Genomic DNA, 18,920 nt, shown 5'->3' on the forward strand with positions numbered 1-18,920 from the left:
GTACACTTATTTATATGCATAGGCTTGTCACAACAGTTAATTTGTTGAGCCCTCCATGTTACCCGAGCAACAGCATTTTCCAATAGCTACAGTTCTCGGGCAGGACTTTATTTATCATTGTGTACCTACTGCGGACATGTTTCATCTGCAAGCTCCGTTGCTAGGCTTTATTGATCGGCTTGTCTGGCAGCTGAGAAATGGAGCGTGGGGAGAGAAACGCTGTCTGCCCTAGAGAGCACATGCTCCCTTATGTCACAGTCACACAAGACGACCTGAGTGAGAGCATGTCCAGGAAGAAGGTAACACAATCTTTGAAGCAGGGTTAAAATGTGAAGCTTTACACACCAGTTTATGTTACTGTGCAATCCTTTTTTAGCCTAGCACCGCTCTGCTGTTATTTATGCCAGCTATTAGCTTCAGCCCGTTGACATTGAGATGGCATGGGCCATTAAACAATTAAGAAGACTGTATGAACTCTCTATTATATACGCTAATGTGGTAGAAGTGATGGAAAGGAGAAAGGAAACAAATAAAGCATTGCAACTTCTCTTTTCTATTATTTACAATTCAGAATCTGCCTTCTTTTCCAATTGCATATTTTTGTCATTCCTTATTTCGTTTCCTTTACCGCAGACAGCGAGTGCTGAGTCAGAGGTGTAAAAGAAGCCGAAGTTGGTAGCCGCGGTACATTTAGGAGACTATGAATGTTTCCCCAGTGGGCCGGATCAGAGACAGAGCCCTGGGCACTTCGTCCACAGGAGCGGACAGACAGAAACGGACTTATTTACCCAAGCCCAGCACCCATCTCCCTGCCCTGAAACCAGCACCTGACGAAACACTTACACCCTTCCGTGCAACAATGGCACAAAATGCAGATTGGATATGACAGTATTTGTGCGTGTATGTGTGTGCCAGTGTACAAGACAACTCTGTAACGTATTATTCACTGCACCTCAGACATTGTTAACCCTGCTGAAAAGACCAAATTACATCTGCTTGAACCGCCTGGTTAGTCAAGACTGTCTTACTGGTTATGGCTAGTTGACCCAATACAGCTGTGTGTATCATTAACATGATCAATACCTTCTGAAAAACCTGTTGTATATGATGTACCGCATGTATTCTGCCCCCTGTTGGATTATTCGTTTCTCAGGAAGAAGAAATACTTTTTTTAGTTATAATTTCCAAAATGTCCACCTTCGGGCTGGGATACTTTTTTGTAAAATGTTTGCTAATGTTGATAAATTAACAAAAATAATACATTTTTATTTAGGTTTTTGATAGTTCAAAATGTATTTTCACAAGCAACTTGTTTACTTAATATTTCATACATTATTAATAGAAAAATCAGTTTGAAAATGATACAGTTACCAAGCATGTATTATTTTAATCATCATTAAATTGCATTTCTTAATGTAATATGCCCACCAAATTAAAATGACAATCAATTTAATCATTAAATCATTAAATTAATTGAAAATTGAAACAATTTCACTTCACTAAGATACTTTTAGAGATACATATGTTATATGTATCTTATAAATGCATACATACACACTGCCAACACTGTTTCCATGAAGTTTTTTTTTAAAAATAATGCTGTTCTTTTGAACTTTCTACCCATCAAAGAATTCTGCATCATAGTTTCCACAAAAAAAACTGTCATCAGGTGGCGCTTTGACTATTACTTAATATTGCCATGCAGATGTCTTTAGGCCAGGACTATTATCAAACATGTGAAGTTTGGAGCAGATCAGACATTGTATGCCTGAGTTACAACAACTTCCTGTTTTGTGGCGTTAATCGCATACTTTAGCACTTAGCCAAGTGTTGCATGATTTAACATTTTTCTAGTATGTATGGTACTTAATTGAAATTTTGCAGGTGGCGTTATCGAGCCATTTTGCCACACCTAATTCTTAAACCCATATCAGATGTAAATTTTCACCACTTCTGACGCGTACGGAAAGTTTCATGAGTTTTTGAACATGTTTAGGCCCTCAAAAAAGCGATTCATTTTGGAGAAGAAGAAGAATTGACTGAGCAATCACAATAGGGTCCTCACACCATCGGTGCTTGGGCCCTAATAATATTTCATAAACACTTCTTTTAAAAGCATTTTAAACATTTCTAAAAAGATTATTTAAAAATGATTTCATATGTCAGGCTTTACTGGAATGTAAAACCTCAGACAAGAATACTACTAGCATATAAAACAAAACATAATGCACTTTATGCTTGTGGCTACTGGTCTTTTCAGCAAGAAAACACCGGTATGAGGATGGATTCACTGCTAGAAGCTTAAGTTCATCATTTTATCCTCAAACAACCTTTAACAAGCAGTCAAAACTCAAAACAACAAATGACTCTTACCCGTTCTGCATTGCAGTGGGGTCATAGGTCAGCGCCATGCCACTCTGAAACACAAGACAGACAGGACAAAGAGTGAAAGATTGTTCCGGTGAAGCAAGTATCCTATAAAGTCTATTGAGTAATGCTGGCAATAGAACAGGGTCATCTAATAGGGGCCGGCCAAGTGCTCTTTATATCTTTAAAAGCACATGGCCTAGACTTGTAGCTGTGGATCTATTACCTCAGAGCACTGGGCTGTAATACCAGACGGGCTCAGGTTCGATACGGCACAAAGTTATTTGGTATTTACAAGGCTACAGAAAGCATAGCTCATGTTGACAGAGCCGCGCTAGCTAAGTGAATAAGGGGAGAAAGCTGGCCGCTTAGACCCGTATTGGACTGGAGCAGATAAACAACGCTCATATACTGCAGCTTGTCGGGCGCCAAGTTTTCCTCAGTGGGGGAGAAAACCTGGAGACTGGTGGGAAAACCATCGACCTAACCTACGTGTGACTGGACACTCTATCTAGTTAATGTGGACCCCTGGGGTTGCATATTGAAATACGCCTTCATGAGAGAGTGCAGCCAAAGTCATGGCGGCTGCCAGCTCCTCATAATGGGCGCTCATGGTCTGGTCGGTATCTGGGCATGCTTCCCTGAACCGCCGCGTCATGCCAGCAGCTGGGGCTGCCCAGAAAATGCCAGTTGTTCACCCTGCCGCCATTTTCCCATCAGCCAACCCAGACGGCGAGACTTGCTTTGCGGGAATAAAAACAGGAGAGTGGAGATTAAAGGACTAGTGCGAAAGACTGGGAACTTAAACATGGCCAGATGACTCCATCAATCAAATGTTTTCTCCTGCCTCCCTTTCTTTCACTCCTTTCTTCTAGCCTATGGTTGAAACAAAGGGTTTGTTCCCGACTTATACCCTTCATCAGGGCTGGGTATCCTGGGAAAGGGAAGGCACAGGGATAGTAGAGAAAAGAGGTACTATAAGTACAGAGGATCAGGGTTGTGTATCATTTGGAATTGAATTGAGAATGCCTTTTAAATTCTAATTGCTGCATTTTGAATTGAATTTGAACTGACGTAGCAAAAAAGGATGCAGCATTGCAATTGCAGCATTGATTCGTAAACAACTCTGATTGGCAACTGTGTTCACACGCTCATTAGATATGTCTGTGATTGGCTACAATAATCAACGCTTCAAAAACATGTTGTAAATAGACATCAATGACACTTTTCACTGAGCGCTTACACAGATACGCACGGGATACTCCCGCTTTCAAATTCAAACACTTCCGTGTGCTTTTCAAATGCTCCCGTGCATTGATCATTTTAGCCAATCACAGACATATCTGATGAGTGCGTGAAAACAACTGCCAATCAGAGGTGTTTACGAATCCGCTCAACAGCGCTCAAAGCGTCACATTTTCAAAATTTCAGTACCGACTTGGTATCGTGGTTGGTACATTGACAACACTAGGATGGATGGACGGACGGATGGATCACTGCAGAGGATGTGTGGTACTGTAGGTCTTTGAGGTTGCCAGCACTCACCTCTCCTTCCCGGGGCCACGGTCGGCCATTTTGAGGGTACTTGCTCTGACTCTGCCTCTTCTTCTGTCCCCCATCTGCAAACTTGCAAAGCAGCGGCTCTGTTGGGGCTGTTGAGAAGAAAAAAACAGACTCAGAAGAATATAAAAGATCAGTCAGCCAGTCAGCAGGGCGTGAGAGGGAGGAGTGGACGGATATCTCCATAGGTCAACCGCAGTACGATTGATGGAAAGGTCATGACCTCGGCACAGAAAGTGGAGTGTGTATTGAACAGAGAGGGAAATGTTACACCGCAGGTATCACACCCACACCGGGCCCACAGAGCAGCGGAGGAATATCCAATGACCTTTTGAAGTTCAATACCCCTTGACTATCACCCCTCGATTTCCTGCACGCCCCCTCCATTCCATTATGTCTTCGACACTCAGACCATCGGCTCACTTTTGGCATGGACGTCCTCTCAAATCCCCACCATCAAAACAACTTCCCTGGCAGATCTTCAAAGCTCTTTGTTTGATATTTGTAAAATAATAAATGACCTGAAAGAGACAGTAAATAACTTAAATGGCGTCATAATAACTTTTCCAACTGAAAAGTTTGGAAACATTGTTTGTTTGTTTTTGGTGCTCACTGGAGTGTGTATCTTGCTTACTATCTCTTACCACACAGAAAAAAAAAACGTGGAAAGGAAAGCGAGAAGGCTCCTCTACGACCCCGAGGGACCGGTTCACGCTACAGGCGAGCAGAGAGTTCAAAAGAGTTCTCTTCCAAAAGTGCAAAGCAGGATAGCAGGCGCTGAGGTGAAACACTTCAATGTTCTCACTCAGTCATGATGGCAATATGAATTGCGGGGTGTGGAACACCTCTGTGAAGTCTAGGAACACACTTAAAGAGCAGGAAATTTTGCTCTGGAGTTGAACAAATTCCTCTACGCCACAGCTAAGCTAAACTTAATTTGGTTTCCTCGGCAACCAGAAAAACTCATTTAAAGTGAGCACAAACTTCTTGGATGATGGGATCTGGCAGAGAGCGATGATAGATGCAGGAGGAGGAGTTTCTGCTTTGTGGAGTCCAGACAACTATTCTGAGTAATCCTGCCCTCCGGCGATATGACTCTACAGTCACCTCTGAAAGTATGTTAGTTTGGCAGAGAAAAATGAACGCTTTCTCGTTGCACGCTCTCACCTGCACTGCGATATTCCAGCCGCTCTGCGGAACAATAGAAAGCTGTTGTATTACAGACTGCAGAGGATGCTTTGTGTGTAAATAAGCACATATATTGCATAAAACCAGATAAACAAATACAAAACAAGCAGCTGAAACGGCTCAACAGAACATTATGTATTCTGTAGCTGAATAGAATATTTAATGGCTGTTGTTTGTTCTTTTTTGTCTATTGTTTAGAATGAAACATCAAACAAGGGATCAAGTCTTCAAAACAGAGATGTCTCAATGAAATAGCCATTCCGTGATTGAGTAAAACTCTAATTGGAAATGATGCCAGAGAGAAAAGATGAGATGAGAGAAAAGGGCAGAAGAAACAATAAAATGAGAGAAGAGATAAGAAAATAAATAGAAGAGAAGAGAAGAGAAGAGAAGAGAAGAATGAGAGTTGAGAGGAATTCAGATCAGAATGGAAGAAACAAAAGGAAGAGAGAAAAAGATATCAGAAAATATCAGAGGAGACAAGCATGGCCGCAATAAGGGTTTGAAAATTAGCGAAGTCTGGGGTGTGATGTTAAGAATTGTGCTATAATAACACCTACAAATGCACTAATGTATTTCTTCAGAACCTTTTTTGCCATTCTACACTGGGTACACTCTCTCTGTTCTGTCTGTTTTGGGGGGATGGACATTCTTAAATTAGACCTATTGCCTTATTGCCTATTATCTTAGACCTATTGAGTTTGTTAACACGTTTTACTATAGACTAGGTAATTTTATTGTTTATTATTCATGTAACAATACTTTATCAGTGTAAAAGTTTTTATTTATAAGCATTGATGTATGGATGATAAGTAATAAGAACTTTGTCTTAGCATGACTTTGTGAAAGGTTAACTACTAAAATGAATGGAAAACGCAGCGCTCATCACGGTCACTTTGTACCCAGCTGTCCAATCACAGTGGAGTAGGGGCAGGACAAATACCACACCAACCAACCGCCACATTCTGCTTGTACAACATCCACAGATGACAACAACAAGCATAATAATGGAACAAAATCATTTAAAGACCCCCTATGGTGAAAATCAAGTTTTTAATGTTGTTTATTTGTCTATGTGGTGTTTTTTAAGACAAACCATGTGCAAATTCATGTCAACACCATTGCTGAGTTTTTTCTCCTTAAAACTGCAGTGAAAAAAGGCACGGTTTGAAATTGCTGGTGTCTGTGACGTCACAAACTACACTGTAACCAATCATGTCAACGTACCGGCTGGCTCTGGCATATCATTAACAGCGAACTAGCAGGGGAGTCTCGAGAGAAGCCAGGTTATCCCGGTATATTTTTCTGTTGACATGAAAAATCGTGTAGATTTAGCAATATGGCGGATATATGATGTATATTACGATGTTATGATGAACTATATGTCTTTCTCCACTGATGTTCTGAGTTGTTCAAAGCTTTTGTATGGATACTGATTTTTAGAAGGCAGCTGTCTGACTTGTGAATGTGAACATGGCTTGTGTAACATTAGCAACACATTATTAGCTGTTTGAAACTTAGTCAAGCAAAAGGTTAATCATATTAATTACCGTTATGTGTCAGATGTTGTAAAGAGCGATACCATTGTGCAGCGTTTACTTCAGTAAGTTGACTGAGTGGATCTCTGTGTTTCTGAGTGGAGGTGGGGCTAATTTGCATATTCATTGATCTGCATATATTAAATGAGGCAAGGGTGTAAAGTTACATTCAAGCTATTTTAAGGCAAGAAGAATTGTTTTTCATACGAAAAAACTTTAAATATGTCATTTTGGTGATCAAAGATGAGTTTTAAGGGATAAAATTATTTACTACAGGGGGACTTTAAAACAAGAACCACAGCAAATTCTTTACATTGTATCGACATTTTTTATATAGAAACAGTACTGAAACAAACTATCTGCGAAATTAGATACTAGTAACACTTCCGCGGATTTTCCGTATCATAGCAAGCAAAGCGTCTCAACTGAAAAAACGCTGCGCTGCTGAAGAGCTCTCAGTCGCTCATATATAGGCACTTTTAGCAGAGCTGGCTAAAAATGCTTTGGTGGACACATGGCCATAGACTTCTCCATTGTTTGGATATTTGGCATATTTCATTCTGTAACCTGCTTGATCTGTGTACTAGTGTTATTATGCTACTGTTTTTGATAGCATTGATACCGTATCTTAGAGAAAATATCATGATGATCACTTCCTAAAGTGCCACATTAAGTGAAAAAAACAAGTCTAAAGATGCTTATAATAACTGGATCTCACAACACGGTGGAGGCAGCACCCGCGCCCTCACTCACAACTCTCTCTCAAATCCCGTTCACTCTGCCAGCATCTCACAGCAACATAAATCACTCTCCATCATTTCACACCACGGACACTAAACAATCTAGCAAACTGTATAAACTGAATTATACATACAGACATTCATAGGAGGAGTTTTAACGTCTAATTAACTAACTAACTTAATTTTATTTTTGAAAATGAAAAATTTACTGAGGTTCAGACCTCTGTGGCATCATAGCTGGCAAGATAATATATATATATGCATTTTTCCAAAATTAAAACATGCTATTCTTCATTAATACAAGCTGTTCTCATAAACAGAGGAGAGGAGAGGAGAGTTTTCAGCCCCTGTGATCTCAGTGTGCTTTGAGCTGAAGTGAGGCGGGGTAAAAGTCTCTCTCCTCCACCTGCAGAGGAGGCAGGGTCTACACCTGCAGCCTTGTCATCACCCTCCTATTATACACACATGCACACGCTGGCCAGCGCTGATAACAGCAGCACAACACAAGTGACTCCATTGTGAAGGACAGGCAGAAAACGAGGCAGCAGAAAAGATCACAGCTTTTGCGGCAGGCTCGAAATGTTCAAGTAAGCAGCTCTCCCCCTGCCCTATCTCAAAAACAATGAGTCTGTGTGTGTATGTATGTGTGTTTCAGCTGAGACAGTGGGAAACGCCCTGTATTAAACCCCCTCACAGTTTAGGTTGAACTGTAAAATAACAACCAGCGCCATCATAAAACAGGGAAGCCAAATAATGTTGGAAGTTTTTGTGCTGCTTTTGGAGCGTGGTAGAATATCCATGCTGATTTTATGAGCAGACTCTGCTTGGCATTTGCTCTGTTTGTTTTGCTAGTCAGGTTGCCCTGAACTCGAAGTGCTGAATCTCACTCATGCGGGAAAAGTTTTGAGCCTTTGTTAGGAATGACTGATTTCTGATTCAAACCCAGAACTCATACAGGGAAATCATACTACACTGCACACAAGAACAAACACCTCCAGTAACAACCTTTTTATTCCATGTGTCTACAACAGCTACAAGCAGATAATACAGGCTTAATTATTATTATAGCTTAAACAAGTTTGCCTCTTCAAACTGTAATTTATACCATTTGTGCAATGAACATAAATTATACCTGAAATCAAATTGTGATATTTTTTTTCTAAGCAGCCACACTTACAATTTTCACCAGTTAAAACAGAAAAAAGTACACTGTTCTTTTGACTTGAGACAGTAAGCAACCACCCAGAACACATTAGTAACTGCATAGCAACACCCTAGCAACCACGCAGAACGTCTTAGAAACTGCACCCTACAGCAACATTCCTGCAACAACCTATCAACCACCCAGAACACCCTTGTCAACCTTCTAGCAACCACCCAGAACATCCTAGCAACACCCGAGCAACCACCTATAACACCTCAGCAACCTTCTTGCTACATTTTAGCAATCATCCATACCTTGCAAATGCAAAACAACGCCCTACCAACCACTCAGAACACCCCTGGCAACCTTCTAGCAACATTTTAGGAACAACCCAGAACATACTAGCAACACCCTAGCAACTACCTATAAGACCTCAGCAACTTTCTTGCTACATTCTAGCAACCACCCATACCTTGCAAATGTAAAGCAACACCCTAGAAACCACTCAGAACATCTAAAAAACCTGCATGGTAACACCCTATCAACATTCCTGCAAAATCCTATCAACCTCCCAGAACACCCTTGGCAACCTTCTAGCAACATTCTAGCATTCACCTAGAACATCCTTACTAGACCTTAGCAACCACTTAGAACACCCTATCACCATACTAGCAATTCCCTAGCAACCACCAGAACACCTTAACATCCTCCTAGTTACATCCTAGCATTCATCCATATCCAAGTAAATGCAAAGCAACACCCTATCAACCACCCATAAAAACACTTGCTAGCAACATAGCTACATGCTAGCAACCACAACATGCTAAAAACCACCCAGAACATGCTAAAACCTACCAGACCTTCTTAGCAACAGCATAGCAAGAGAAAATTTTTTATTTTGCTTAATTTATTTTTGATGGCTGTGATGTCTAATATCAAATTATACATAGTTTTATCATTGTAGACACAGCTGTAATATTTTTGTGGAAACTATGGTTACCATGATAAATTTTGCCAAGCAGGCCACGCTAGACAGCTTCAAACTACCTATCAAGACAAACAGAAACATATGTACTAATACACACACACACACACACTAGCTGTTAAGGTATCTCAATCTGACACTTTATCACACTTAATGAGCTAAAACATGATGCTATTCATCAAACCACCACAGGGCAAACCACAAACACTCACACATACTCTAACATCTGCACGCATGTCAATTTGCCAATATTTTAATCAGAGTCTCCTTGGAACTTCACGCATCATTACAGTAAGTGTCCCAACATGATGACATGTGTTTTAAATGTAACATGAACTATTGCAGGGAAAATTCATAATTCATTGACTCATTTTTACGTTCTCTATTTCTCATGGGGCATTTATGGAATATTTTGTTGGACCACTTTTCATTGCTTTGGGAGTTTTCCCAAAAAAATCACCTTCCCCTTTTCTTAAATCCTGTAGACAAACACAAAAATGAGAGCACAATTTTGCGAAACACAATATGTTAATGGAACTTGTTTTGTACTGAAAGTGTGTTTGATTGTGTGTGCATGTGTGTCCGTAAGTGTTTCCATAACATTTACCCAAGCAGACAGCTCTAACCACATGTATTTTCAAGCTGTTTATTAACTTTGGGTCAGAGCACCGCAGATATTCAGTCGAGGAGGGAGTACGAAGGAGGAGGGTCCGTCAATAAGATAGACATGTGTTTCTAATCCACAGCCCGTCGTCCTGTGTGCCAACTCCTGCTGGGCTCCCACCGACCTCCAGTTCTCTCTGTGGGCGGCAGGCATTCCTGAAGCCACACCCGAGTTTCCCACCCTCAGCCTTATGATGGCCCTCAAGTTCCCAGATTTCTCCATTTCTTCACTCATACCTGCCATCCTTCCTTTCCCAACAATCTCAAACGAGCTAGTGTATATCGCAATGTATATCTGATTTATTCATCCAAATTTTTCCAAATTCCATGACATTCCACGTTATTGAAATTTTAAATTGTATTTAAAAATAAAAAATTCAAATCGCATTTTTATGACTTGATTCAAGCGATTCTTTCCGTGTTTTCCGCAACGTGGAAATCATAGGGCCTTAGAGCTGGGATGCACCAAGACTAACTGCATTTGGATTAGCAAAGTTTAAAGATGTTGGTTTAACTGGAAGATTGCTTTGACTCAGAGGGCCTTGAAAACAACATTTGTACATGTGCTACAAATGGAAGTCCCTGTTCTAGAACATGCAGGGAGGAAATAAAGGATGGTGTTTACCAACAGAAAGAGCACTGTTTGCCCTGGAACGGTGTGCACTGAGTGGGTAGGAGGAGCGTGTGACCCTGACAAAGCTGGTGTCTACACATCGCCCACGCTTTAATAGCAGCCTACCGCACAGATCTGTTATGCTGCCAGCTTGGCACAGTGGCTTTCAGGTCCAGGAACGATGGTGCGCTTTGGTTTTACATTCAGTCACCGCCGTATGATACATATAGGGAGAAAATGTACAAAAAACAGCCCACAATTGAGCGCTGCTGTGAGGTGAGCCCACACACGCTCAGTAAGACATGAGAATTCACTGAACGCAACACCACCACAACCATGGTATTATATGTGTGTGGCGTTTGTTTGCGAGATGGGAAGCCTGGTTTTTCTAAGGAGCCAAGGGCGCTGAGCTTTTACACACAGAAAATCTCCTGCATTATACAATACAGTGCTCCTACATTAAAAAGTCTCCCAGTACATCATTTCAATTCCCTGTAGAAACCTCATTTGCTGCACAGAGACACACATTAAATGGTAGATGAAGGTTTGGGTACAGAATGAAAATCATGGTCCTCATTACTCACCCACCTTCAACCAAAGCTAGGTCTAACAGTCCTTGTTTAGCCCTGCACTTTTTCAGCACTGCGCTCGTTGTGTTTTGTCTTCCGGTTTGTATTTCCACAGCATGAAGGTAAGATCTTTGTTATGACATCCACTTCATATATTACAATGCTCATGATAACTTTTGTGAACTCAACAATAAGTAAATCTACTTTACCAGCGAATTACTCTTCGACAGCGATGCCATAGAAATATATGGAGCTACCGCAGAAACACAGAATTCTAAAGATGGCTGCACGCTTGTTTCTCTGGTGAATAAGGTCTATAGAAATGGAAATGATTTAAACAAAACAGACAAGCTAGAAAGAAACAATTCATTAATGTTTAAGATTTAAAGACATGGACTGTAAAAAAATGGTTGTAATTTCAACAGAAAAAGACTGTAAAATGCTAGAGTAAAAAGATGTTAATTGGTTAAATGCAAGAGAAAAATGATATTATTAGATTTAACAACACATGTCCTTTTTACTGTCAAATATTGCAAAGATGATGTAATGAAGTAACCTGAATGAATTTAAAAGTATTATTTATGATGAAAATATGTATTCAAAAAGACAAGAAATGTATGGTTACAGTAAAATATTGTTAAAACTGGAAAAAACACAGAGGTCTCTGTATGATGCATTACATTTGATTATAATTCATTAACATTGTTATTGCTTACCAAGGCTGCATTTATTTGATGAAAAAATACTGTAAAGACAGTAATATTGTGAAATATTAGTACAATTTAAAATAACCGTTGTATTTGAATATATTTTAAAATGTGCGTTTTTCCTGTGATGGCAAAGCTGAATTTTCAGCATCATTACTCCAGTCTTCAGTGTCACATGATCCTTCAGAAATCATTCTAATATGTTGATATTTCCTAATTTTATGAATATTGAAAACAGTTGTGCTGCTTAATATTTTTGTGGACACCGTGATCCATTTTCTTCCAAGATTCTCTGATGAAAAGAAAGTTCAAAAGAACAGCATTTATTTGAAATATAAATCTTTTGTAACATTACAAATGTCGGTAACACTTTACAATAAGGTTCATTAGTTAACATTAGTTAATGTGTTAACTAACATGAACTAACCATGAGCAATACATTTGTTACTGTATTTACTAATCTTCGTTAATGTTAGTTAATGAAAATACAGTTGTTCATTGTTTGTTCATGTTAGTTCATAGTGCATTAACTAATGTTAACAAGATTTTAATAAAGTATTAGTAAATGTTGAAATGCTGTAGAAGTGCAGTTCATTATTAGTTCATGTTAACTAATGTAGTTAACTAATGTTAACTAATGAACCTTATTGTAAAGTGTTACCCAAATGTCTTTAATACATGTGTTCCATTGTGCAAAAAAAAAAAGAGACCCAAGGAATTTTGATGACCTGCAGCATTTTCTAATAGGTTAAAGTTGTAATGCATGGCATGCATTCTTTGTAACCCTCATGCTAATGCTAACAGAACTGAAAATGAACAAATTGTAAAACAACTGCTTGCCAATGTGATGCCCTGATCTTGGATCAGTGCTGGGAGAGCAGTTTACTCTGAGCACTGGTTTGTTTGTTTGGGCTAAAGCGGGTAAATATCACTGGCCTGTTTGACATCTCTCAGTGGAGAGAGAGAGAGCAGGAGGAAAGAGACAATTCAGGCAGAGAGACAGTAAGGCAGAGAGAGAGAGAGACGCAAACTGAGTAGAATACAAACATTGCATAATCAGCTTAGCCTCCCCACTTCCTGCCTTTTAATGGGCCTGTCTGACTTTGGTTTGGTGGATGCTGCTTTGCACAGCTCGTCCTGAGAGCAGGTCATTGGAGAGAGAGAGAGAGAGACAGACTATTGTCTCAGTTCTCTAATAAAACATTGCAGAATGCAAGGTCAGGAGCCAGTTCACCGCATGCTCGTTTAAAGGTTGAAGTTCATGTTTCATTTAGAAGGAATGCACTCGCTGCACAAAAACTGAAAATAACATTAAGTTGTCTCACTGTGAGGTGAATTCACTAAACAGTTGCACCACTTTTGTGTGCAATATTTCAGCACAAAATGAAAATCAATGTCTAAGCATGCACAGTCTGCACCAGTACATCATATATATATATATACACAAACCAAAATTTATTCAGACACCTTGAACATTTCATTCATTAATTCAGTTTATTCACTATAGTTTAAAAAAATGGTAATAAAATATGACAAGATCTCAGAGTTAAACTGTGTCAGAAAAAATTAATCTTAATTATGTCAGATAACAATTAAGCAAAACATGGTCAGGTAAAAGTGCCTGAATAATTTTTGGTTCCAAATTTCTATCAATTTTACTGGTAGTCCACTGTATGAATAACTTTTGGGTATAATATGTCACGGTTTACTTTATTTTGCTATCCTCACTTACATAAATGAACTATAGTGTCCTGCACCCACTATTAAAAATATATCAAAATATCAAAAAATTTTTGTTTGACTGTGTATATATATATATATGCATATATGCAATATATATGCATCCTTACTGAATAGAAGTACCCTAAATAGTGTATATAAAAGAATGAAAGAGGATTTTGTGCAAGAAAATTTTCTTGCATGCATGAAAAACTTCAAAACACACACACACACAAATCTGACAAGTTCGCATGTGCACTTTACCATTTCAGGTTTATTTATATCTAGTCTCACGTGACACTGTCTCATACGCATGTAAAAGTGTTTTGCAAATGTCTCAAGGGTTATTTAGACTTCAGAGGCTTTGTAAAATTAGGCTTGTAATAGATTTATTCACAAAAGTCAGCACTATTTGCCTGCCTCAATTAACTATTAGCACTCTTGGAGAGCAGGTGGTACACAGAACTTTGTTTAGAAAATATGCTTATGTAGCAGTAATTCATCATATGTTATATACAGACAGTGCATGCAAATAACGCAGTAAATTCTTAGTTAACTCCCATGTGTTTGTTGCCTAAAAACGCAGGAAAACGTTTCCCTCATTTCAGGTAATTGAAAAGCATTTGCTTGCGTTTCTGCCTGTGTGTGCATATGAGAAATCAAATCTGTCTGATTTGGATATGCATGACTCATCCCAGCAGCCCTAATGAACGCTTGATAAAGAGGAAGAAAAAAAAATACATGCAATATTGCTTCCTAATGGGCTCTCCACTGAAATCACTTGCCCTCCGTGGGGCTGACTGCTGTCCTCTCTCGGGTCAGAGGCAGACAGAGCTATTAGAGAACGTCCCAGATCAGATAGATTTCACTGAAAGATCATTTCTCCTCCTCATTAGAATTCTATCTTGTATAAACGCGATTATCTGGGCCCGGCTTTGTTTGTGTCAGAACAGCGCTAAATCAATCACGACACCGTCGAGGACGAACAAAGCTCAAATAAATCAAAATATAATGCGGTTTAGAAAATTTGGTTTGGGGAATGCTCCAGATAGCACTGGTGTGAAATGATAGAGGCTGCACACACTTGCCACAGTTTGAAGACCCGCTGGGCATGTCACCTTATTTTATGATATTAGCTTCAGATTTATTGATTTGTTAAAGTCGTCATGAAATGGAAGTTACAGTAGTCTTTTTTCCCTATTGTGACATATATCCAAGTGAAACGGCTTATCGAACAAGAAAACATGTAGGGTGGGATTTGTCAATCGGGAATTGTTGTGGTTTGCTATTGCTGTGATCTCATGAGAGTGACAGAGAAGAGATGTCGCTGCAAGACGGAGGGGGAAGTTATTTTGATTAAAGATTATGAGGGCACATGAATTAAAAAATGATGTGCACGGATATAGTGTCACGGTACCAAAATTCCAGTAGTCGGTACCAATACCAGTAAAAATTTACGGTTCTCAGTACCAATTTTGGTACCACAGGAAAATCTGTTGGAACTATTTTACTATTTTATTTAACTAGCCTATTTTTAAAAACATATTAAATATGATGGTAATCATACATATAAATATTTGGAGCGTATGTGTGTGTTTGTGTGTGTATATATACCTCAATGAAATAAAAAATAAATAAATAAATAAATAGGCCTAAACAAATGCTCAAACATCCATTTTGAAACAGACGTGTGTGTTCATTTTAGCTATTCTTTCAGTGAAACTATGAAATAAATATCAGTAAATAATGGTAACCTAAATAATAAGAAAGTGAAGTATTATTCTAAAAAACATTCGTTTTTTATTTCCACACAAAGATGCGTCATATGGCCTGCCGCTCTGCGCTTTGAGAGGGATGTGGGACACGAGCAGGAAAGAGACCATTTCTCTTTAATAATATCTTCATGTTATCTCCTGATGTTACAAGCAACTGACATTTGTTGTAAAAGGTCTGAAGAGCTAGTTTCATCTTCAGACATTCAGGCTATGTTTGATTTTGCGCTGCCAGAGAAAGCGAAACTAAAAATCACCGGTGTGTGAAACGAGCTATACAAATAACTTGACGTGCCTTATAAAGCCTAATAACAAGCACAAACTGTGTTAAATAGAAATTGACGTGCAAGCAAAAAGGTTTCTGTCCTACAGTGTTTTTTCTACTTTACCACAGCAAAGAATGCGAATATAATAGGCCTAATTAAAAGTGAACCAAAGGAAGAAACGTTTATAATCCCCTGCATGAGTGAAGATTTGGGAAAACAGATCGTGACCAGATCGTGATTCGCAAAAAAAAAAAAAAAAAAAGAATACAAAGCCAACAAAGCTTAAATGTATGACGTACCTCTCTCATTCAGCATGAACCAAAAATTTTCCATGGCTGCGATGTCACATTTAATTGCTAACCTATTAGCCTATTTCTTCTATAAACAAAGCTTTGTGCTTCACTCGTGTCATATTCACATAAATACTGGCACAACCCTATCAGTGGGTACCGAATATATACCTGGATACTCGGTACTACCGGTACTACAGAAATGCTGGTATTGTCACATTTTCAAAATTTCAGTACCGACTTGGTACCGAAGTACCGGTACTTTTGACAACACTACACAGATAAATCATTTATAATAAATAGTACAATATTCCATAGAAAAACAAAAAACAACAACAAAAAAACAAAACAAAACAAAACAGGAAATGTCCATTTTGATTTAATGGTGACTAAGAACTGAGCATCTGATTTGGTGTTCACATTGGCACATGGCTCTTTGACTGATGGTCAAGCTGTTCACATGTTGATGTCATGCTCAAATGCTTCATTCAATTCGGCTCAACACATGGAAGCCAAATGCAGGTAATTTGATGCTAATTTGACTGTCACTTTGTAATGTGATGAAATTAAAGTGGTGATGACATGGAGGTTTTATTATTATTATTATTATTTTAAAATGTTCCTTGAGGTTCACTTATAATATTAAAAAAAAAACAAATATATATGAGGAAAAATGATTATTTGCAACCATCATTCTGACCTTCTGTCTGAAATCAGTTTTTAAGGTGCGGATCCTTTAAGGATTGTCAGTAAATGGCCACTCTCATGATTGGCTAACATCATTGCATAAGAAAACATCAACGCCCACTCGCTATTGCACACGAGTAAGTGTCTTGAAAACATTATATATATAAAACCGTCATTTACAGACAAAGGATTATGAAATCATTTACGTGTAGTTTGTGATGCAGCTGCTGTCAGATCCAGTACAGTTGGCTGCTTCATCTTTCAACAAAAGTTTCTTTGCAAACTCTCCATTACACTGTGCCTTGATTATAAAACAAAATGCTCCAAACAAACATATAATCCTCCGATGCGATCCGGGATGGCAGTAAAATAAACCATCCACTTGTTTCTAGCGTTGGGATCCTTCTAAAATCTGTACAGGGATGCGAATGAGCTGTTTAAACTGGACATGTCAAATCAAGCGTTCTTTCACTCTTCCATTTGTCCCGTTGTCAACAGACTCAAATGCGTAGAGTATGTCAGAAACTAAATACGCGTCTGTATACTGTGTCCAGTGTAGATAGCATCAGTGATTATAATATGTTCTATTTGCTTTTGACGCAATGCTCGCATCTTGTGTAGGCCGATTAAGCAGCCGTTAAGCGACTGAATGCCAGTGGGCGGGGCTATGGTGCGATGATGTAAAACTATTTGTCAAAGTCTTGTTCTGGAGGCAGTCATATGCAAATGTATTTGCAATTCGTCACAGATCACACAATATCAAAAAGAGTAATTTTTGGAGCTTGATTACATAAATGCTTTGTTTATAATGAGGAGGATGTTTTAAGCTAAGATTTAGGTTTAAGTTTTATGCTTTAAACATTTAGTCAATTGTTTATTCAGACAGTCAGCATCTTGTATTAACTGAGAACATTAATTTATTCTGATTACACATATATATACAAATTTTCATGCAATTTTAATGCAATGCAATGCTTGAAAATACTATGTCAATAAACATGTGCTTTTTGTTTTCATATACAAGTGTAAGAAATATGAATAATTTTCACTTAACAAGACCTTTATAGCAGCTCCACACTGAAGATATTGTTGTCACACCTCAGCCACTAACACATATTCAAGCTGTTTTCCAAAACACCTGATCCCTTTACCACACCTGCGCTTAGAGACTCGGTTACCAGGTGAATACGTGTGCATGTGTATGTGTGTGTGTGTGTGTGTGTGTGTGTGTGTGAGAGAGAGAGAGAAAGAAATCAAGCAAGAATCATTTTTCACATGTATCTAATATCAGCCACATAACCATGATTGTTTGTGGGTCGTGGGTCAAAGGGAAAAATAGGGCATTTTATGCACATTGGGGTCCAAATATATGGGACCACAAAATCTAATTTAAACCTTAAAAAAAAAAAAAAAAAATTTTTTTAAAATTAAAACAGAAACATTACAGTGTAAAATGAATATGAAATTTTAAAGAGTTTGCACTATATCTAGGTCACTAATCAAATAAGTAAATTTGTGATTATGTAAATTCTTTTGTACAGATTGTTGCTTTACATTTTAACTTTGCTGATATAATTTGTAATAATAAAAAAAACAGAATAATGTAAAGCAATAAAGCATTTTCATTAGTGATGTTGTCTGTTATTCATCCTGATAATGTAATGACTTGACTCATTAATTTTGATTACTTTAAACTTAATTTGTGTGGGAAGCATGCCATATTCTTTATGTAGGCTACACATCCACGTGTTCTCGAATTAAGGCCCGTTCACACAAAAGACGATAACTATAATGATAACGATATAGTATATAGTTACTATAAAGATATAGTTCTAAAAATCCTTCTAAATATAAAAGAATAGTAGAGTCCACACCACAAATATTATGGCACAGAGAAATGATATAGCTGGAATCACTTTCAGAACGATTTTTTCCAGCTGATGAACGATAAAAACATTGACAGCCAATCAGAATCCATCCTAGTTTAAAGAGCTCACACATTTAAAGCAACAAACGGCAAAACTGCAGCATGGTTAGAATAAACAGAATGTTATAATCCTCGGGTGTGGACACTAATATAGTTATTGTTATAGTTATCATGCTTGGTGTGAA

General features: G+C 38.4%; 1 protein-coding gene across 2 annotated transcripts in view; it reads right to left on the reverse strand.

Annotated features, from left to right (window-relative positions):
* Positions 1-18,920, reverse strand: part of rbms3 (RNA binding motif, single stranded interacting protein) — a 171,879-nt gene that overhangs the window by 22,553 nt on the left and 130,406 nt on the right. For both annotated transcript variants that reach the window (XM_051864407.1, XM_051864406.1), the window contains exons 7-8: positions 3,913-4,019; positions 2,374-2,417 (exon numbers count right to left, since the gene is read on the reverse strand). In XM_051864407.1, coding sequence (XP_051720367.1) covers positions 2,374-2,417; positions 3,913-4,019 — 151 coding nt within the window. The remainder of the gene's footprint in view (positions 1-2,373; positions 2,418-3,912; positions 4,020-18,920) is intronic.

The sequence above is a fragment of the Ctenopharyngodon idella genome, chromosome 16, assembly GCF_019924925.1.
Source record: "Ctenopharyngodon idella isolate HZGC_01 chromosome 16, HZGC01, whole genome shotgun sequence".
NCBI classification, from domain to species: Eukaryota; Metazoa; Chordata; class Actinopteri; order Cypriniformes; family Xenocyprididae; genus Ctenopharyngodon; species Ctenopharyngodon idella.